The sequence below is a fragment of the Aspergillus novofumigatus genome (assembly GCF_002847465.1).
Source record: "Aspergillus novofumigatus IBT 16806 chromosome Unknown P174scaffold_11, whole genome shotgun sequence".
Lineage (NCBI taxonomy): Eukaryota > Fungi > Ascomycota > Eurotiomycetes > Eurotiales > Aspergillaceae > Aspergillus > Aspergillus novofumigatus.
The window spans coordinates 506,684-527,176 of NW_020194284.1; the positions used below are offsets into that span (position 1 = coordinate 506,684).

Here is a 20,493-nt window from a genome sequence, read left to right on the forward strand (position 1 = left end):
GAGTGGCTGGAGATTACGATCTGGCCAATCAGATTGTGCTTATACCATATCTGGGCCAATGATAAGTCAGGACCTCGGTAGTACTGCAGGCTGGTAAGTAAGACGTAGAGAGGTATAGCTATTAGAGAGGTATCTCTTGAAATACAAATGTGTCGAGTGCAGTTGTGTTATCACCATTAGCTAGTCATTAGCATTCTGTAGGCTCTCATGGTCTAGTGATAGAGATCTGGGGTGCTTGGGAACGCAGTGACCACTTGACTTTGGACAACATTCGACATTGGGTCTTATAGTTATACCCTGTAAGATGTCGAAGTCTTCAGATCATATCTGAGTTGCCTGGTACCTTGATGGATCTGATCCATGTGGAGCATGGACGCTGGGGTGGAGCTCAAGGCGTTGAGGGATCTCAATTGTTTTAGTCTATGGAGTACAGTGGAGAATGTTTTGATATGGAGTATACTTTTGCAATACTCCATCTGTTCAATTATAAGTAACATTTTGGAGTCTGAATGTGAGCTTGTAGAGTGATCCTACGGTGTTAATCTGGGAGCTTTGGAAGTAACTGCACAAGTCATGCACCATGTTATATATTTCCCACCTTAAGTATGAATGTTCAGGTATACTATTCACAGCACTAGTTCCTGATCTGCTATGAATAGCTAAGACTTCTTAGTACGCTATTTGCTCAAACATTACAGAGCATGTTAGTAAGATGCCTTGAAACGCACTAGAAGATGGGAGTTATGAATTAATGCTTACATGCACAATGGAGATTGGCAGCTAACCAAGGTAAGTAAAATAGTAAACTAGGCTTGCCGCCCTTGGTTAGTGCAAACAGTCCTTTAGAACAAACTCTGGCCATTGTTCTCCTGGACAAAGGACTATCCTCTTCTTAGTCAATCTGATGGGGCACGTGCCATACTGACATGGCTCTCATAATCCGAAGTAGGATGATGCATTTATTAATAAATGCTGGACTTATTTACGCAGGCCTTAATTAAACATTAGGCCAGACTTTGCCAAGGAACGAAAGGCAAGTGCGGCCCGATGAGATAGAGCTATTGAGGAGGTCTCTTAGCCTCCACGCTGTGAAATGATTGGGAACTATTGCAGGAAAATCCTGCATGATATGAAATATTAGTACCCCCGTTAATCTCCCTTAATCTATTTGATAAACTTCTCCGTCCATCCGAGGCCGCACGTGCGCCAGAATATCCCCGAGATCAACATCGCTTATTCCGTTGTGGTACTTCTCCTCATTACCCTGTGCTCACGATGTTACAGTGGATTCACCGCAATAAGATGGCTTGCTTAAATACAGGTCAGCCCCCCAGCATTGAGACTGGATAACTGCCGACCATCACCATGCATCTTCTACCTTTGGTTCTCCTGCCCCTGACAGCCCAGGCCATTAACATCGTCTCATCCAACGACGATGGATGGGCCGAGATTAATATCCGCCAGTTCTACAAGGCCCTGACCGCAGCTGGCCACTCCGTCGTGGTGTCTGCGCCAGCCGAAAACCAGAGTGGAACAGGTAAACCCGTCCTCTTTCGTTGCGGCGTAATCCTGCTGACCACTCAGGCTCCTCTGACAAAACACCAACCACCCTGACGGAACCATGCGAGTTCAACAGCTGTCCGTCCGGCAGCCCTGCAACAGGCTTTAATGCCTCCGAGCCCCGGCTCAACTATGTCAACTCCTACCCCGTCACCTCAATGAAATACGGCATTAGCACCGCTGCGCCCCCGTTCTTCAATGGCGCCCCTCCCGCCCTAGCTGTCTCCGGCCCCAATGTGGGCTCGAACCTCGGCCTGGTCGTGTACTTCTCCGGCACAGTCGGCGCAGCACACTACGCGGCCGAGAACGGGATCCCCGCCATCGCCTTCTCAGGGAGTTCCGGCTCGCCGACGGCATGGAATGCGGCTGTTCCGGCGTACAGCCAGGTGTACGCGCAGTTGGCCACGAAAATCACCAATCAGATCGTCGCATCGGGCACGCCCTACCTGCCCGACCAGGTCTGGTTGAACGTCAACTTTCCCGAGGTGAGCAGCGAGTGTGCCACCGCGGACGACTTCAAGTTTGTGCTGTCGCGGATCTTCACGGGGTGTTTTCGGCGGATGATGTCGAGACCTGTGGGAGCTCGCGGCTGCCGACTGAGTCGACGGTTGTGGGTACCGACGGGTGCTATGTGAGTATCTCTGTGGGCTGGAGCGACAAGACCGATGCAGCTGCCGATGTGCAGGCGATTGTGCTGGATAAGCTGGGTGATTTGTTGGTTTGTTTGCCTTGATGCCTTGGATGAGTATAAAGAAGCAGCAACGCAGCCAAAAATATTTGCTGCTGTCTGGGATGTTAATTGGCCAGTTTGCTGAAGAGTAGATTTCACATTCGTAGAGTAGAGCACTGTGACCCCTTAGACCTATTACGAAATCAATGTCAGCCCTTTTCTATAAAGGGCCGGGCAAACCTGTCATAATTCCTATACTGGTGGCTGGATATGTCCGAACCCAATTCTCATCATAATCCGCAAACAGGCGCGCTCTCTCGAGCCAGTCCTATCCTCTACGCTATACTTTTCACCCGGTAAACATTAGCGCAACGAAATACTGAGGAAGCACGCCCCGTGAATAGATCAGATATCGATGTGGTCGCCAGACGGATTGTATGATCTTATCGTTCACTGCGGGGAAATATACTGACTGATGGTGAATACTCGCAGTGATATTACCTCCGTACTGAACGTATATTGTCATACCCCTTCTCCCAATTCTCCTGTCTTCTGCCCCGTCTCCTCCTTCTACTCTAACCTTCTGACTCCAGTGGATAACAGTCCACTACTTGCTCGCGGGCTGTCTGACATGGGAACTTGCATATATTTACCATGATGAAGCTCGAGTATCAATCGTTCAAGGTTGACAAGCAAAAGGCCAGAAAGATCGACACATGGCTTCCAAGACTCATCCAGCAAAGGCGATTGTCAAAGGCTGTTCGTTACCCGGAGCATGGGCAGGACAAGATGTTATTTGATAGATGGCCAGTGCTTGGCTAGGCTACACAATAAAACGTGGCACCATCTCCTGGGATGTTCACCTTCTAAAGCTCTGCATGGTTGTCCTGCAGAGCGCACTCGGTTGTCGTCCTGGTTCGTCTAATCTTCTCCTCATCATGAATACGTACATGACGTCTGACTCTGCACAGGAGACCTAACAGAACCATCCAATGTTGCATTGCGAACGTGTACCCCTTCAGCGGCCCGCAGACTTTCCCGGAGACCGTTAACAGAAATACGGGCTATGTTCGACAATGACAATTATGTGAAGAAGAGTGATGTCTCCATTACCGTTGGAGACACATTTGATGATCTTCATGGGCAAATAACAACCTATGTGGCTATGGCAACCTCGCGAGAGTTGAGTACGACAAGATATTCGTCCAGAACCTCGAAGGGAGTGACCCCCGCCTAGCAGGCTGTTTCGGTCTGCCTGACTCCGTTGCAGTCTGGCACCTTATTAACGATGTCAATGCGTATGTTGTCCACCACGCCAATAATTACGTGCGCACTGACAGTCTCGACAGATTGCTAAGATCAGCCAGAACCTCGATACCTGCTTTCGTGGAGAGACCTTGAAATGGTGGAACTCTGAACTAGACAGTATTACCAGACGTGGGCTCATCCACTCTACTGACGTTGAAGATTGGTGTACAGCCCTTGAAAAGCGATTCAAACTCCCACCAAGCCAGGCAAGGCAGAGACTGGACAATACCTGCTATACAGTTGCGGATGTCATTGCTAAGAGACCTCCCTCGTCATACGTGGCTTCAATTGTGTCCCTTGCTAAACAATGTGGGGAGGGAGAAACTGAGTTCCCTCTGGTATTACGAGCATGGCGTAACCTGGACATGACCCTGCGCGAATCAATTGATGAACCAGACGAAGGGACAACCGTCGCACAGTTCATTCAAACTCTTAACAAAAAATCTACGAACTGGTTTGATAAGTTCGCTTGTATGCCAATTCCCCGTCGTTTTCCCCCACAGCCAGCAGCATGGAATGCCCCGCGTGGAACTTTCCGTGGCCGGTACTCTCAGGCCGCGTGGTCTCGGACGAGATTTTATGGCGGCCAGAATTAAAGAGAGCCGTCCGCAACAACGTCATGGAGTGGTCGCAGGTCCCGAATGTCATCCCTCCTCTTCTCACCCTTGCCGCTCCAAGGTTGGCGTTCTTGGAGTCAAAGCGAACCAGGTACCGGAGCTCACTCTACTCCGTAAGACTGCCATTGCTACTAAGCACGTAGTAGCGAGCCAAAGCCGCTATATGATATTATCATATTAGCGGGCCGAAGTTGATGGGCTGGAGAAAGACCGCTCTGACGGAAAGGGCTGCTCATCGGGACGAGATCCCCCCTTGTGCATCATGTCTATTGACCTAGGCATCTACCAAGAGTGCATCACCGCATAATGCTTGTTTGAAGAACTCCTTGCGGAAATGAAGAGGGGCGCCGGCTGGTCGCAGGGTGAGGCACATAACCCAGGTTCGACTGCCAACTGATGCTGCCTGCCTGGGCTTCCCAGGACGATTATTGAAGAACTGACAGTCGAAGAAGGTGGCGGGGAGAAGACAGAATGGGGCAAACTTGTGACATATGGAGATGTTAGCACAGTTGATCAGGACATATCCCAGCCATATACTTCCTTGTCTTCTGCCTGCAAACGAGGGCTATGCTGCCTTGTAGCAACGCAACCTGTCTTTATCGAACGTATCTGTGCCGCCTGGAATCTGCTACAGCTGAAGGTAGTGCTCGCTTTCACGACATTTAGGAGTCGTTTTCTTGACGTTGGAGGGGACAAAAGTCCGAGGATTCCGAGAATCGCAAGTCACTACTGAGAAAGGTGCGAGCAAGCTATTTAAACAACCATTCAGTCGCAAGACTATATATTTCCTATCACTCAAAAGGCCGCCATGCGCGTTGTCAAGGTGGAATATCCAAGTAAAGCACTTATCGGCTGAATCCCGAATAGGACAACTAAAACAGTAGTTCTTAATGTCCGCGCAATGCGAGTAACCCGATGGACAAGAAATATGACAAGAACCTTAGAAACAGACGTAGACGAAAGCACCACAATTATGATTCAATTGACTCAGATTTACCAGGGTTGGCGACTGTCAGAACACCTCAAATCTTCTTTCGCTCACAGCGACGGGAAACTTTAATATTATTCCTCAGATAGGCTTAGGTCCTTGAGGGTTTATCTACGTGAATCGTCTGAATGGTCTGATGGCAATACAATGTATCTTCACAATTAATGCTCACTATATACTACAGTACATCATCTAGTTTGGCACACACTGGGAGTAATAAGGGTTCCAGGTCTTGCAGGTCGAGCCGGAAGCACAAGCAGTGGGACCAGTCCAGTTCCGTCCACCGCACTGACCGTAGGGAGTCTGAGCACCGCCAGGAGCAGAAGTGGGCTGGGGAGCCGCGGTGCTAGACGTAACAGGGGCGGAGCTGCTGGGGACGGGAGTGCTAGGCGCAGGCGACGTGATGAAGGTTGAAGGCGAGCTGGAGGGGACAGGGGTGTATTGGGCCTTAGTGGTGGGAACCTGCACGGCAATGGTTGAGTACTTGGAGGCCGCGGCAGACGAGGGCTCGGCGGTGCTGCCAGCGCCTGAGCCGACGGTTGCGGTGCCGGTTGAGGTGATGGCCGAGGTGGTCTGGGTGATGGAGACGGCGCCCGAGTACATGGCGGGACCGGGGACGGCGTACGAGGCGATCGACTTGTAGATGTCCACCAGGAGGCCGGGGTCGGACTCGGTGTACAGTTCCGTACCCAGAGTGCCAGCTGGTGAGTCAGTACCGGATCCGGTAACCTTGAGGTTGAAGCACTGGGGATAGTTCTGCGCGCCGCCGTTCTCAAAGGCGCCATGCAGGGCGATCAGCTCGTGGCGAAGAACGTAGTTGCCAGGCGCAATAGATTTAGGGATCTCGACCATCCAGGCGTTGTTGTTGGCGATCAGCTGGTCGTCGCCCCAGGTGCCCGGCACCGCCGAGTTATCCACCAGCCCTACTCCGTCGATCTTGAAGAACTTGAGCGAAGTTTTGTCGACAGTTGTACATGACTCGCCGCAAGATGCGAGCATATCAATAACGGGTCCATGATGAGATTCCGGCCAGGCAGTCCATTGAATTTGAATGCGATCGCCAGCTGCAATTTCAATATAGGCCTGCGCGTTGGTAGCGTTTTGGTGGCAGATGATGTCGGCCGAGTTGTACGCGGTGGGGGCGATGAAGCCGTTGCCGGTGTTGGGGGTGGTCCAAGCGGCGACCTTGGGAGGGTCCGACATGTAGGGGAAGCTATTAATGTCAAAGCCAGCGTAGGAGACGCCATTGACGACGACGTTGCTGACATGGCCGTGGGCGGCGACACGGGTGGCGGACAGCAGAGCTGCCAGAAGAGAGAGAGACTTGGTTTGAGGCATTGCAGAAGAACAGAAGGAATATATGATGAGAATGAATGAATGAATAGATAGATAGAAAGAATGTAAGCGACCAGCGCAGACTCAGTCAATGAGAATGAATGAATTGGTTGAAGAATGAAGAACAGTCAAATCCATGGAGGAAACTGGTTTCTTTTAAACCAGAGCGACAGAGTATATCAGCCTGAATGGCGTCAATGGCTTGCAATAGTGGTTCCGTGGGTTGAGACAACGGTTCGTAGTCCATTGGGCTCGGACCACTGCATGAATCAAGGAAGCCAATGTTGAAGCTGAAGATATTGCTGCAAGCGCCACTTAATCTATCCAGCGTTTGTGTAAATAAGCATAAAACACTAGCTGTCTGGACCAGGGGGCTTCCTGTCGCAGGTTGATGCTCCTAGTTACCCAGTGGAGACGGCGCCAAACCTTGGCGTGTTTCGGGTCCACCAGTTGGGATAATCCGTCATATTCCGTATACGAACAGGAACGATCGAAAACAGCCTGTGTTTCAAAGTAAGTGAACATTTGTCAATGGCATGTCCCGTTGGCGGAAAATTCTAGTCATGTTCCTGTAGAGAGGAGCTGTGCCTGGCACCTGCGTATGCAACGAGTCAGTTCAACGGTAGATCCTTATTTGGTTTGATTAAACCCTTCTATTCGCAGCCGTAGCTGGGGATGGGATCATGGCACTGGACTAACTCGTCAGTCCACGTCATATTCATTATTCATGAGTGTAATAGAAACAATATGCCTTGGCCCACGTCAACAGCAAATATCGACGAGAATGAAGCCACAGACTTCTGACCCGATCTGCACTTTGGATGGGATCCAGATTGGCCCTAACCCAATCCACATGGATATGGGATATGCATAACCCAATAGGTGCACATGATCTAGGGCCTCTGTTAAATCAGAAACTAATAAGCTCATCGAACCATAACTAGAACTAGACCTAGATAGAGATATACTTCTACATCTATAGATAGAGGATAGAGTTGCATTCGGTCCGAGTTCGGGTGGGTTCAAACCTATTTGGAACCGAACCGCTGCGATTTTAAGTCTAAATCTTAGGAATCAGAACCAAACCTGATCCATTCCCATTTGGTTCAAGTTTAACCGCAAAAAGCAGCTACTAGGCCTAGATAGGCCTAGCTAGGTCACCACTAACTAACTATGATTAGATTCGGTTTGGTTCTAGGTTGGTTAAACCGCTATCATTTAGTGAATTTTAACTGTTTTGAAATTTCATATGACCATTAACTGCCATACTATCTGACTATACCTATAGAAAATTAGAATTTTTACATGAAATATATGGTAATTATAGTCATTTTAATCTATATCTAAAATATCGATTCAATATTTATAGGGATGAATAGGCGGTGGTTAAAAAATCATTTCTAAAATCATTTCTAAACATGGTGATTGTCAAGGGTCTGTTGCATAAGTGTTATAGTTACTTGGATGAAGATGCTCTTTAAACAATGTTCTCAAGACTTTGTTGGCCACACGAACGTAATATGTGTAGAAGCGTGACTGATAATCGCGCTCTCATGCCCATCATGACAGGCTAAGATGAGTGGGGAGTCTTTGTCAACAGGCTTTTCACCAGTTTCAGTCAACTCATGGTCTCTTAGTTGGCATCTCAGAATGTTTGACCGCAACCCCATTTCCTCTTCCGGGATACACAGTTTCGTCGAGGCTCTTCAATAGATTGGCCGTCGAAAAAAAGCCGCTGTAATTGTAGGATACCATCATATGATTTGTTCTCGCAGAGTGCTAGCAATTGTGATACTCAAACTACCATTAAACCCTCCGAGCCAAGATATGCATGTCTCAGCTGTTCTTATGAGGGTAAGTCCCTACCTGGGGCCGAAGCTTGCTCAGATGATGTGATGTCCAGTATCCTTGCCACTCTTGAGCAGTTAGAACATACAGATGGCATGTACAAGAAACCACAATAGTATCATAACCATAGGTAGTAGCCCAGCCTGATAGTTACTTGTTTTCCACCTCTTAGCAAGCATGGGTTGGAACGCTGGTCAACTGTGCCGCCCCAGATCTCCGACACGGACAACCATTTGGGAGCCTGGATAGTGTTGGTCGCCGCTGAACATGATGTCCATGGATCGAACGATAGGAGCGTAGGGCGTATGTTAATGCTCAAGTGCATGGATCTCCTTGCACTTCCAAGGCAGTTCAGTCTCGTCCTTGTTTTCGGAGAATCACCCCCTGTGCCTGCATATCTTGTTTGCCCTGTCAATCTAACAAGTTCAATATCCTCAGGACCCGAGCCAAAGGATGCGAGGCTGTGCTGTGGAATATAAATTAGGGGTGTATCGAGGGCACGAAGCGATATACCAGACTGCGAACAATCTGCTTTCCGATCCCCGTTCAAGTCTTACGAGTCATGTACTTCTTAACTGTTGTCCTGGCCTCCGCAGCTCTTTGTAGTGTCACTATCTATGCCACTCCTCTGCCTTCAATAAACAAGTCCTTTAGTGTAGACCTTGGCAGTGTTCTGAAATGTTAAAGCACAGACCGTATCTGTGGAGGTATGCCTGGTTCTTCCCTTTCTATATTTGAATAAATCAAAAGCTCACAGGGCGCCTGCAGACGTAAATGCCTACAGCTCGTCCCAGCAAGCCAGAGTCTTCCAAGGTGCTCAGAGCTACGACCTAACCGGAGGCGGCGGCGTTGTAGGTAGAAACGGTGAGTTTGAGTTGCAACGCACTACTGCCCTGTGACTCATTGTTCTGACTATTTTGTCCTTTCTTTTGGTAATAGGCGCCGAATATCCCCACGAGTTTAGGAACACTGAGAATCTCAACTTCCCTCACTGCGCTGGAGTACCAGCTCCATACCAGGAATTTCCTATCCTCGCCAACGGGAGTATATTTGGATCTGTTGGGAATGATGATCCACTGACCAATCGTATCGTTTATAAAATTACCAGCCATAGCCCGGTTACGGGGCTCCCGGTCCACTTTGCGTTCTGTGGTGTCATGACGCATCTCGGGGCACCACAGAACAGGTTTGTTCTCTGTGGAGATATCTGACTGGTACGACTAGAGTAGTTCGATGGCAATTTCTCAAGTTAACTTTTAGTATAGCCGGTGGAAATTGACTTAAAAATTGCCTACCTATAATAGCTACTCCACATGCCCAGTTTCAATCTCCTTCATCATCAGCTCTGCCTCCCTTGCAGCCCTTCTGACATGCTCAGATTCATCTTCCTTCCTTGCAGCCTCGCCAAATCTATCCCTCCAAAGCTTCCACCTCCCCTTACAAAAGCCGTGCTTCCCTTTCCACAACGGCCCTCCACTACCTGGAGCACCAATCAGGCGCCCGGACTCATATTCCTCATCCCATTCATAGATCTCCGCACCTAGAACTTCAATCCATACTGCCGCAGCAGGAATCAACGCCACCAAGGGATCCCCGGCGCCATATGTTCCCATGGCGTCTCAAGCGCCATCCGGAGCGTCGCGAGCGCAAACAACAGACCCCACTCGAAAATAGGTTCCTCTGTTGCGATGAGAAGGGCGAGAAAGCGATTCACACTAACCATCCTTGAAATTGCATTTTCTCTCTCCTCCGGTTTCTTGGTACCTGGGGCCGGAACCGAGTAATCCCAGTGACGCCGAATCTCCCAGTCCAGCATCGGCAGGTCCTTCCACACTTGCTTCCCGTGGAGAATCAACGGCTCATCTTGTCCATGGTCACCGGGCCTTGTAACGTCCGGGAGTTGGGACATATCCACGAGAATATCAACCAGTTTATCCTGGTGTTCTGTGTCTTTGCATGCAATCTGAAGCAACAGATGCCAGAGTTGGCCCAGTTGGGCATCGAGGGAGGCGTTGAGTGCTAAAGCAGCAGACGCTAGTTTGGCGGCGGCTTCTGGGGAGTAAATTTTGCCTGCGAAGCAATCATGCAGGACTGTGAGCTGGGGTTCGAGATCATAATCGCTGCCTTTATGTGTGAGGGTGGGTAGTTGAGTCCACATGGTGTTTGTTTGATAATGAGGGGCTGGATGAAAAGAAACTTGTCCGTGGCGAATTCTGTCTGCCTTCAGTCGGCGCTTATATTTATTTGCAGACAGATGGATGAGTTCCGATAACAAAAGCCAAGGCTGAAGTGGCTCTGGCCAACTACTTAGGTGCGGACTATCTGGACAGGGGTGCAAGAAACAGGAATCAGCGGTTCGACAGAAGTTAGCGAAGGGCAATTTGTATTTTACATCGTGTTTTGTTGCTCCGCAGGCGATTACCTCTGTCCGTAGAAGATTCAGAGTATCGCTATGTGGGCCGAGATTACAGAGTATCTATTACGCGACTATGTACCCGAATTAGTGTCTATCCTGTATGTTTCTAGATTGAGAGTCTGTAGCTGGTATCCTAAGTACATTCACGGCTTTCAGCATGTCCGTGTTTGCACGGAAGAGAGCATAACGGATTATGTGGCGGCCAAGATTTGACCATTGCAGGGAAACTCCACTTTCTGGGATTTTGCCGAGTGGACACAGTCCAAGGAGCGATCTTTTACATCTTAATGCGAGAATGTCTCGCGTCCTCTTTCTTCCCATACTGGCTTATCAATTACGTGCATGACTGCCCATAAATCGTCTCAATACATGTGGAGGTGATGCTGAGATGATAGCATGATAGCCTGCCGGAGCTGATATACCGAGTACATTTTTCCTCCATACATATCAGCTGATGTTAACAGGTTATAGATTTCAAGGCTTCTAGCCCGTGACAAGTATGGGTGGATACATCCATTATCTCAAGGCAAGCTTTGTCAACCGCGTCGAGATCGTCGTATTTGGTTTTTGCAATCTTCTCGATCTCCTCGTATCGATCGCTCACATCCCGAATGAGCTGTTTGGGCTCCTTTGAATGATACTCAACCTGCGTCACAGACGAGCCGAGCATTCGGTCGAACGTGCTTATTATTTGATTGGATGCGTTGGCAATGTACATGAGGTCTGAGACGATGTCAGGTTGTTTACCTCCTTTTGGCGTGTCTCGTTTCCCGGAAGAAAGATTTGTTCGAATACACCCATGATGAGACCAAAACTTAATGTCAGTAGCAAACAAGAGGCAGTGCTGGTAAGCTGTTCGAGTTTGGGACTCAGCCTTATGGCTCAAATCCACCAGAACTAGTGGTCCGAGCAAGGTCAAGTGCCTCCACGCTGTGGGAAACAATTACTGATAGTGCAGCAAAAAGGTCCATTGTGGCAAGGAACCATCGCCTGTGCCAGCTGCTGGTTGAATTGTCAGACCACTGGCAAGACTACCGGGAGGAAAGTTACGAACACCTCCACCATCCTATATCTGTATAGCATGCCGATCCTGACGTGTCCGACATGTATTGGTGCACACGTGAGCGGGGCGCAGCCGCATGAAATTATCATAGGATATGGCGGTGGAATGCATCCATCGTGGCCGGTCTTGTTTTCATTATCACCCTCAAACCCACTTTTGACGTCGCGTCCCGCTCTCTCGTCGCCAACGCCATCACGGGGGTCGTCATTGGGCTTTGGCCGGGATTGTAGCGCTGCTGCTCAACTCTCCCGCTTTCGCTTCACATCGACAGTTTCTCTCTCTCTTCTCTCTTCAAGAAAATATCACAATATCATATTATCATACACTTGTGTTATTCCATTCTCGCCTTAATAAGCTACAGATAGGCATCGCCCAGTAGGCTTCCTAGATACGGAAACCTACCGTCTCTTACCAGCCAGCAGCTACTTCCACATATATGGTCGCACGACTCTCCGAAACAACACACTCACGGCCGGGGGGAATCTTCTACGGAAGCGATGTCTTCAAAGAGCATCCGAACGTCGAAGGAAGAGGGTAGCAAGTAAGTACTGTGTCTGTAGTGTTTGGATACATGCTAATCTTTTCCAAAGACTTCGGGAAGAACAGTCGATATAGTGGTAGGAGCTGAGCAAGAAGTCTTCGGCGTGCATGAAAGGCTGGTGCGTGCGTCGTCTGCCTTCTTTGACAAGGCCATGGCGGGCGATTGGAAGGAATCTCAGCAACGCACTATCCACCTACCAGATGATGAACCGGAAATATTTGCGCTATATGTCCACTGGCTCTATTACAGCACACTTCCCGTCTTTTGTGATGAGCCGGGTCTCCCAGGAAATTCTGAAAACCTTAACTTAGTTAAGGCTCACGTCTTGGGAGACAAAATACTCGACTCCATGTTTCAAGACGCGGCCATTGACGCTATTGTGGAGAAATGCCAGTCGAAAGCGCAAGATGGAGCAAATTGGTTCCCCGTTGGCGAGGTGATAAGGTATGCATTCGACAACACAAACGAGTCGGCTCCAATTCGCGAACTACTCGTGGATATGTACGCGATTCATGGGTATAGAGCATGGCTCAAAGATTGGGCAGAACCGGCAAGTCTTCCGCAGCCGTTTCTGTTCAAGCTTGCTTCGACGCTCTTAGACTGGCGACACGGTGCTGAGCTGTCCTTCCAACCCTCCCGGTATCATGCTCATCGTTCAGACGAAGGAAATAGCCCTAAGAAACTGCCGAGTTTGACAAAGGAGTAGTCGGGTTTACAGAACTTCTGAAAGATCTCTAGGAAATACTTTCTGTGGTAGCCAGGGAGTAGGACGAAAAGAAAGGAAGAGAAAGATTTTCGAAACTATGGCTGGATCTGCAATACGAGAAGCACGCTTCTTCTGATGATATTCCAGTACCATACGTAGGTTGCATAGAGTCCCTAGCCCACCCCTCAGACAGCTCAATGCATTGTCAAAATAGAGTAGAGACAATGACAACTGCACGGCAACTGAAAAAGCGTATAAAATATCAACATTGCTAAATAATCTAAGCACCCACAGAAACACCCGATTCGCTATATACAAGTCTGCAGAATCCCAAATCCAAAGGAAATACTATACTACTCAATCAACCGCACCCTAGTCGGCAAGCCCAGGGACGGCTTGGCCGTGACATCCAAAACCTGATACATGAACGTCCCCTCCTCATAAACAATCTCAAAGTCAAACATCCGCACCGTCATCACCAAGGCTATCTTCAACTGCATCAGCGCCAACGTCTGGCCCAGACACATCCGCGGTCCCTTCTCAAACGGTCTCCATGCGTTGGCCGGGACAAAGTACGGATCCGAGGGGGCAGTAACGAGGTGTCGCTCGGGGTAGAAACTCTCTGCATCCTTGAAGAGATCTTCACGGCGCATGGTCGCACAGTTGTTGACGAGGACGGCGAAGGGGTATGTCGGCCATTCTTTGCCTTCTGCGAGGAGGGTTTGCTCTGGTTGGCCGCGGCGGAGGCTGACGCCTGTTGGGGGCCAGAGGCGGAGGGCTTCCTTGATGACGGCGAGAGTGTATGGGAGATTGTTGACGAGGCTGGGGTCGTTGCGGAGGAGGTTTGCCGCGGCGGAAGGGTCAGAGCCGAAGAGGGTGGTATGTTCTTCTCGGAGGGTGTGGAGGACTTGGGGGTGTTTGCTTAGGGCGGCGTATGTATACTGGCATTGTTAGTGGTGGAGAAGAGAGAAGGAGAGAGTATAAAGGACTTACGCAGAGGGTGCTGGCTGAGGTGTCGTGGCCAGCGAAGATTAGCGTCTTGACGGACGCGATGAGCATGTCTCGCGTATATTTATCCATGGCGGTGGTAGGGGGATAGACTTGTTGAGTGTGCGGCTGGTAGCAATGGCGTCGTCGATGGCGTAGTATTTGGCCTTTTCGCTTGGAACAGCCGTCGGGCCACTGACGACTCGTTTGTCTACCAGACAACCAACGTACCGGTCTAGAGCACGCCCGTTGCTCCACTTTTGATAGTGTCGACGAGGGCTGACGTCGTAGAGATACCGAGACCAGAAGTCCTGAGGGGCCAGGGCTGCCTGTTTTCGGAACAGTTCGAGGAATTCATCGTCATCTCGCTGCGCGTTGCACTTGATTCCCCTAATTCTCTGTCAGTTGATGCTTTATCCAGGACAAGGATGTGTAGCTTACAAGATCACCCAAGCCGAGATATTGAATATCATTCTCGCACCTAGATCCTCCATTCTGAAGACGTCATCCTTCAGCGCATGTTCTTTGAGGACGTCTGCAAAAGCCAGCGCCTCATCCACAATATTTGGAACATGCTGCAGCAACTTCCGCGGCTGGAAGCCCGGGGTGAAAGACTTGCGCGCAATGAACCAGTCATGTCCATTCGCAGAGACCATAGACTTCTCCCCAAGGATAGGACCTGTCCACTTCTGCATGACGGCCGACTCCTTGGGAAGATTCATCTTGTGGACGATCTGCGTCGCCAGCTCCGGATGGGCAATGACAAGCTGTGGCGGCGCGAGCGGCCACAGATCCAGGTAAAAGAAGTCACCGAGGCCGTACCGCTGGCGCATCAAGTGCGCGAACAGCTGCGGGGTTGCATCCGGGGGTAGAGTGCTTGCGATCTCTCGCATGATTAAAAAGTGACCCCAGATAGCGTGATGCGGCGGCCCAGGAAGATTTTTGAACATGCTGCGTTGCTGGCGCAGTTTGACGAGGAAGTAGCTCGCGAGAACGACTAGGACGAGAAGTAGAGCGAGCATGGCTGTATTCGGATGTGAAGGACGAGGAGGCGTCGCTGGCGGAGTAGATGCAGAGTTGGAGTGGTGAAGAGACGACGAGGTAGGCCAGGTATTCAGCTTCAAACATACTGTTGAGTACGATTCTGTTTGATTTGTTGTGCTAAGATGAGTCTGTTAAGCTCTTATATATCTGTTCTGATGGTGTCAAGGCGGACTCTGTGATGATTATGTCGTGGTGTCGAATCTATTTCTGGCTTACTGGGGCCAAGTTCCCGTATAATAACAGTCAGTGGCTTACAGGATGCAGATCCTCTGAAAAGAACCCTGCAAGGCTGAAACACCAGGCTTGGCGGACCATTGCTTGGTATTCCTGGCAGTGCTTCTTTAAGTGGGGATTCTCCATTAAACCTTAACTACGAGATTAGGGCTGTGCAGGGATCGCCCCCACTGCTGATCACACTGCATGTGTCTTAGTATACGGTACAGTCCATGTGTCTTTGTAGATGGTATAGGTCAGCTGACTGCATCTTTGCCAGATCATTGCTCAGAAATCTTCAGGATGCCCCGTATGTGATTGATCTTGCTTTGCATCTGCGATGTGTGTCACATGGGGGCCATGGGGCCGCAGGATCGATCTCACACCTCGAAAAGAAGCAATCATAGTCGTGGCATCTCGGTGGCAATGATTGAAGCATTCTGTAGTTATAGTTCTTTACCGTCCTTTCCCTTAACACTGTAGATTTAGAAATCCATTCAGAATCTCCCACCCTCGGTCGTCGCCCATCTGCTTGCCCATTTCCAAGCTCAACATGTTCGCCCTACGAGACGCAATCTACCTGATTGAACTGGCATTCTATGCCCCTATCGTCCCTGCTATTATTTTCATTATTCTACTCCATGGCAACAAGCACCCCTACACATGGCGTCCCATCGTGATTCCCCTCATCATTCTCTGCGGCCTGCGAATCGCCGCCGCCGGACTCGGCCTTGCAGCCATGGACCCCGCAAAATCCAATCTCCTGACAACAGCCACCCTCTTAGACACTATCGGTCTCGCACCAGTCCTGTGTCTGTTGATAGGACTTCTGATCCGAGCGTAAGTAACTTCCTCTCCTCGCCACATCTTCTGACACCAATTGCAGCAACGCCCCCGTATACAACGGCCTCCCTGTCTGGGCGTTCATCCCGCTGCAACTGATCACCATAGCAGCCACGGTGATGACCGCATACGGCGGCCGAGACCTCTACACAAGCCGGGATAGTCAAGCGCAAGACCTGCGCTTGATGCGTGCCGGAATCATTCTCTTCATCGCCCTTTTTGCTGGCATCATTGTGCTGTCGGTCATCACGATGCTCAGGGTCCGCGTGAAGTTCTACCGCACTGAACGTGTGGCTGTCGTTTGTGCTTTGCTCTGTGTGCCCTTTATGAGTGTCCGGTTGGCGTTCTCGGCTGGATCGTTGTTTTCTGGTGAGGGATCCGTGTTGAATCCGATGTCGGAGGATGAGACGGGCATTTGGCTGCATTTCCTCATGGTCATTGTTATGGAGTATATTGTTACGCTCTCTGCCACGGCTGTTGCTCTGACTGCGAGAAAGGTCATGGTTCTGACGGCGGGAAGGGGTGATTCTCTTAAGGATGAGGAGATTTGAGATATATTGTTGATGTTGGTTAAGGAGCGGAGGGGTGTCTGTTGACAGGTTTATCATTCTATTATTGCAAGTTTTTTTATGTGTTTACTTTGCTCAGCATCACTTATTCGATGTCATCTTTTTGAATCTACTCTATGATCCACTATATAATGTTTGTCTGTACGTGTAATCTCGTGCATACTGAGAGTAAAGTGGACGGCTTTAGTAATTTCTTTCCCCTGCATCTCATAGTGCCACAACATATATACATGATGCGGTGATACATACAAGCTCAGTGCAGTAATACAATTCATCCAATCTAACTACTTGTGATGTATCTGAGAGCTCTCCGAATGCAGAGAGTGGATAAGTTGTCATACGCTTCTTTCTTTGTGTACGAGCATACAAGCTCGACGGCGACAAAAAAGTTCTCTGTGCTTGTAGGATGAATATGATGACAGCCCAAATGCCCGCTGCTGGAAGCCCTACCCCAAGGCATACCTACATGAGACAAACATCCATGAGTGTATGAAGCTTCTAATTCCGCCTCACAACTCGCAGGATCTCAATACGATGAAAGTGTAACATTGATCCTGTCTAATATTAGACACGACACTTATTCGCCACTAGATACGAAGAATATTGCCTCTGATACTATTACCAGTTTAGCGGCTGAGTAGAGGCCAGAGGGTAATGCAGCCCTGTTCACAGTGTCTCTGGGCTTTTGGCCCCATCGGGGTTGACTGCAACTCGATCCTGCAATATTCTAGCCTTGACTATCTGCACGACGAGGCACACAAGGTTACTTTGCTATCGGAAGTAAACCCTGATGTTGCATGTTTGGACTGCGAACTGTCACAAGCTGGAACCCATGTGGGGATGTTTCACCATTGGGGCCAAATCCTTCATGCAGAGCCTCGTGTGGACTCCAAATAGGAATGTGCTGGGAGGCGCAAGGTGCATTAGGGGCTAAAATTATCTGGATTAAGGTTATTAATTCAGGACGCCTCGTGTTGGGGCTGTCCTTGGCTGGAAGGAGTCAAGATCGTCAAGATCACTTGGCGATGCTTATTGGTTTGGCAACGGCCCCAACTATCCGATGTCAGATTTATTCAGAACTCAGGTAATCCACTGAAGAAAAGCAAGTAGGCTATTTTTGTTAGAATGTTAGGCTGATACTATTGGTGGCTGTGTTCGTGTTGCGGGTTTTGCAATGGGGCCATTATCACTTTGCTATAGTCAACTTCCTATGGTCGAAAGTCTATAATACGCACTCAATGCGCGTCAAGTCGATCACTTTCTTCATCACCACTCGTCTCAACTACTCTACAACACATCTCACAATGGAAACCACAAAACTCCAAATGGACATGCACAAGTCCAACTCCTGGCTGTACTACAAGCTCAGCATCCACACCCTAGGGCTAGTCCTTCGGTCCGGCATCACAATCACCAGCCCGGACCCCAAAGCAGACGCAAAACTCCACGTCACCTCAGGTGTACACCATGGAGGGACCATCAAAGTCATCGTGGTATGTCCACCCGGCAACCAAAGTTGAGAAAGAACTAACACACCCAGGCCGGCCTCCCCCGCACAGGCACAATCAGCATGAAGCGCGCCCTCGAAGAACTAGGCTACGGCCCCTGCTTCCACCTCGCCGAACCACTCTGCCAATTCGACAACCTCCGCCAAAGCGCCGCCATCGTCCACACAAAAGACACAACCCTCCGGCGGCGCAAGCTCGCCAAACTCCTCCAAGGCAGCGAGGTCACCCTCGAGGTCCCCGGGAGCGCATGCCTACCCGATCTACTAGAGATGTACCCCGATGCGAAAGTCATCCTGACAGAACGCACCTCCGCAGCCGTCTGGCTGCGCTCATGGCGCGGGTTCGGGATCGATCTGCGCTCCGACTGCTTCCGCTGGATCGGGTACTGGGTTCCTGGCGTGGTGGCTGCCAACGATCTCTACCGCGGGTGGATGCGGCTTGCGTCTGAGCGGTTCGGGGTGGAAGCTGAGCCATCGGAGGAGCTGTACCATGCGCACAGTGCTTGGGTGAAGAGCATCGTGCCGAGGGAGAGGTTGCTGGTCTTCAAGTGTCAGGACGGGTGGGGACCTCTGTGTGAGTTTCTGGGGAGGCAGAGGCCGAATCCGTTCCCGCATGGCAACGAGGCGGGCTATTTGCGGTATTATAAGCGGGTGGCGATGGTGCTGGGGATTTTCCTGTGGTTGGTTGTCCTTGCGATGACTGTTTTGTCGTTATTTGTGATGTCTTTGGTGGAATAGATTGCTGGTGCTCGCTCTGTGTTTGTTTGTTTTTTAAGCTTTTATACCTTGGTGCTTTGTGGAGCATGTGTGTTGGATTTTGTTTATACTTGCCAATTCTTTAGACCAACAACGTCGATTGTTTATATGTTGTTACCATGGAACAAATGACCCGACCGGCGAGACGTAGTAGACCACACTGGAGCGTGCACTTTCCTGGACATTATATAGAAACACAACTGTAATGCTATACCGGGAAAACGGTCCATCATTGTAGTAAGAGAGGACATAGCTGCGAAGGAAATATTTACAACCAGATCATAGAAGAGCAGCAACCGCAGCCGCAACAACAGGCGCAGCCGTGATCAACGCCCCCGCAGGCCCAGCAGCAGCAGCACCAGGCGTCTTAGTCGCCTCAGGTGCAGTAAACTTGTCCACCCCCGCCGTAACAACCAACTCATAGTACGAGCTCGTCGCCGGCGAATACGTCGCGCTACTCGACGTCGACGACGCGATCGTTGCACCACCCACCGAGCCCGTCATCCCAACGCTCATCGTGCAACTGGCGGATTCAGTGCGGGATCGAATCTTGCACTCGTACGACTGCGTGACGGTGATATCGTAGCTGGTTTCCTTGCCTGATGTCGAGGCGGTGTACACGCCTGTCACACTGACGGTCTCGGGGCCCTGGATGATCGTCCAGGAGTTTTTGATGTTGCAGTCTGTCTTGGGGGCGTCTTTCACGCAGCCCACGTTGTAGGTTGTTGCGGCGGCGTTGATTCCCGCGACGCTGGCGCCGGTGCTGGTCCAGCCGCCGTATTCTAACAGGGTGGCGGACCAGGAGGGGATGAAGTAGCCGATTGTAGTGGTCTTGTCGTCGGCATGGGCGGCCAGGGCGTAGAGGACTGCAGGGAGGAGGAACGAGGCACGCATTGTGATGGTCTTTTTGTTGTGGAGACGTTAGAAAGAATAGAAACAGGGAAGACGATCGACAGACAAAAATTGCAGAAAGAGAGGAACGTCGCCCCTTTTAAAGGGAGGAGAGAAGAAAGGACAATAATTATCGCGTCCAGTAATCTACCAGACTACCAATTTCAATAGTCTACAATCAAGCGACCCAGCACCACGCTAGGATAACAGGAAATGAGTTTCGGGGTATATCCTACCCTGTCCACCAACCAGTGTTTCTGAAATTGATGATGTTGGCGCTAGACTGCATCTCTCTGTGCTGATTGGCATATGTGCTGCAGGGTTAGCATTCGGTAATATTTTAGCGCAGAAAACGTCTCTCTAGCGCTCAGCTAAGACTCTTAGTAGCAGGCCATCGAGAGTGGAGGGTAGCTGGTTCATTATTTGATAACAGCATCCAATCAATTGGATTATCACTCTGTTTTGCGGGGTGATAAACACAAATAGTGGACTCAGCTTTGAAGGACTGTTGTTATGTATGCCCGTTGCGCGGATCAAGCGTGTCAACAGATCGATACGTCAGTCTAATTTCAAAAACTATCTATGTGGGCGCCTAAAGGTATGAAATCATTAGCTAACCCTGATTACTCTT

At 49.9% G+C, this 20,493-nt stretch overlaps 9 protein-coding genes across 9 annotated transcripts; 5 read left to right on the forward strand and 4 right to left on the reverse strand.

Moving 5' to 3' along the window:
* The first annotated feature begins 1,343 nt into the window (after positions 1 to 1,343).
* On the forward strand, positions 1,344 to 2,404 carry P174DRAFT_446097 (5'/3'-nucleotidase SurE). The gene is made up of 3 exons (XM_024828498.1): positions 1,344 to 1,537; positions 1,585 to 2,107; positions 2,143 to 2,404. Exons 1-3 carry the CDS (start codon positions 1,366 to 1,368, stop codon positions 2,291 to 2,293), a joined length of 846 nt encoding a protein of 281 aa, XP_024677621.1. The 5' UTR covers positions 1,344 to 1,365; the 3' UTR covers positions 2,294 to 2,404.
* A 755-nt stretch (positions 2,405 to 3,159) lies between these two features.
* Positions 3,160 to 4,462, forward strand: P174DRAFT_471610 (uncharacterized protein; the record flags this gene model as incomplete). The annotated part of the gene is made up of 5 exons (XM_024830606.1): positions 3,160 to 3,417; positions 3,501 to 3,556; positions 3,580 to 4,009; positions 4,042 to 4,268; positions 4,337 to 4,462. Exons 1-5 carry the CDS (start codon positions 3,297 to 3,299, stop codon positions 4,460 to 4,462), a joined length of 960 nt encoding a protein of 319 aa, XP_024677622.1. The 5' UTR covers positions 3,160 to 3,296.
* An 848-nt stretch (positions 4,463 to 5,310) lies between these two features.
* Positions 5,311 to 6,619, reverse strand: P174DRAFT_446098 (family 61 glycosyl hydrolase). The gene has a single exon (XM_024828499.1). It carries the CDS (start codon positions 6,479 to 6,481, stop codon positions 5,336 to 5,338), a length of 1,146 nt encoding a protein of 381 aa, XP_024677623.1. The 5' UTR covers positions 6,482 to 6,619; the 3' UTR covers positions 5,311 to 5,335.
* A 2,942-nt stretch (positions 6,620 to 9,561) lies between these two features.
* P174DRAFT_516219 (DUF3632 domain-containing protein) lies at positions 9,562 to 10,484 on the reverse strand (the record flags this gene model as incomplete). The annotated part of the gene is made up of 2 exons (XM_024832305.1): positions 9,562 to 9,884; positions 9,905 to 10,484. 2 exons carry the CDS (start codon positions 10,482 to 10,484, stop codon positions 9,631 to 9,633), a joined length of 834 nt encoding a protein of 277 aa, XP_024677624.1. The 3' UTR covers positions 9,562 to 9,630.
* A 1,522-nt stretch (positions 10,485 to 12,006) lies between these two features.
* P174DRAFT_455236 (BTB/POZ domain-containing protein) lies at positions 12,007 to 13,052 on the forward strand (the record flags this gene model as incomplete). The annotated part of the gene is made up of 2 exons (XM_024829300.1): positions 12,007 to 12,346; positions 12,407 to 13,052. The coding sequence occupies exons 1-2, from the start codon at positions 12,303 to 12,305 to the stop codon at positions 13,050 to 13,052; spliced, it is 690 nt and encodes a 229-aa protein (XP_024677625.1). The 5' UTR covers positions 12,007 to 12,302.
* Positions 13,053 to 13,405: 353 nt separating this feature from the next.
* P174DRAFT_464750 (cytochrome P450) lies at positions 13,406 to 15,061 on the reverse strand (the record flags this gene model as incomplete). The annotated part of the gene is made up of 4 exons (XM_024830443.1): positions 13,406 to 13,993; positions 14,046 to 14,168; positions 14,222 to 14,429; positions 14,481 to 15,061. 4 exons carry the CDS (start codon positions 15,059 to 15,061, stop codon positions 13,406 to 13,408), a joined length of 1,500 nt encoding a protein of 499 aa, XP_024677626.1.
* A 788-nt stretch (positions 15,062 to 15,849) lies between these two features.
* On the forward strand, positions 15,850 to 16,690 carry P174DRAFT_397368 (uncharacterized protein; the record flags this gene model as incomplete). The annotated part of the gene is made up of 2 exons (XM_024823792.1): positions 15,850 to 16,136; positions 16,183 to 16,690. 2 exons carry the CDS (start codon positions 15,850 to 15,852, stop codon positions 16,688 to 16,690), a joined length of 795 nt encoding a protein of 264 aa, XP_024677627.1.
* Positions 16,691 to 18,012: 1,322 nt separating this feature from the next.
* P174DRAFT_397371 (sulfotransferase family protein) lies at positions 18,013 to 19,046 on the forward strand (the record flags this gene model as incomplete). The annotated part of the gene is made up of 2 exons (XM_024823793.1): positions 18,013 to 18,201; positions 18,249 to 19,046. The coding sequence occupies 2 exons, from the start codon at positions 18,013 to 18,015 to the stop codon at positions 18,951 to 18,953; spliced, it is 894 nt and encodes a 297-aa protein (XP_024677628.1). The 3' UTR covers positions 18,954 to 19,046.
* A 139-nt stretch (positions 19,047 to 19,185) lies between these two features.
* P174DRAFT_446099 (uncharacterized protein) lies at positions 19,186 to 19,953 on the reverse strand. The gene has a single exon (XM_024828500.1). The coding sequence runs from the start codon at positions 19,863 to 19,865 to the stop codon at positions 19,251 to 19,253; it is 615 nt and encodes a 204-aa protein (XP_024677629.1). The 5' UTR covers positions 19,866 to 19,953; the 3' UTR covers positions 19,186 to 19,250.
* Between the last annotated feature and the right edge of the window lie 540 nt (positions 19,954 to 20,493).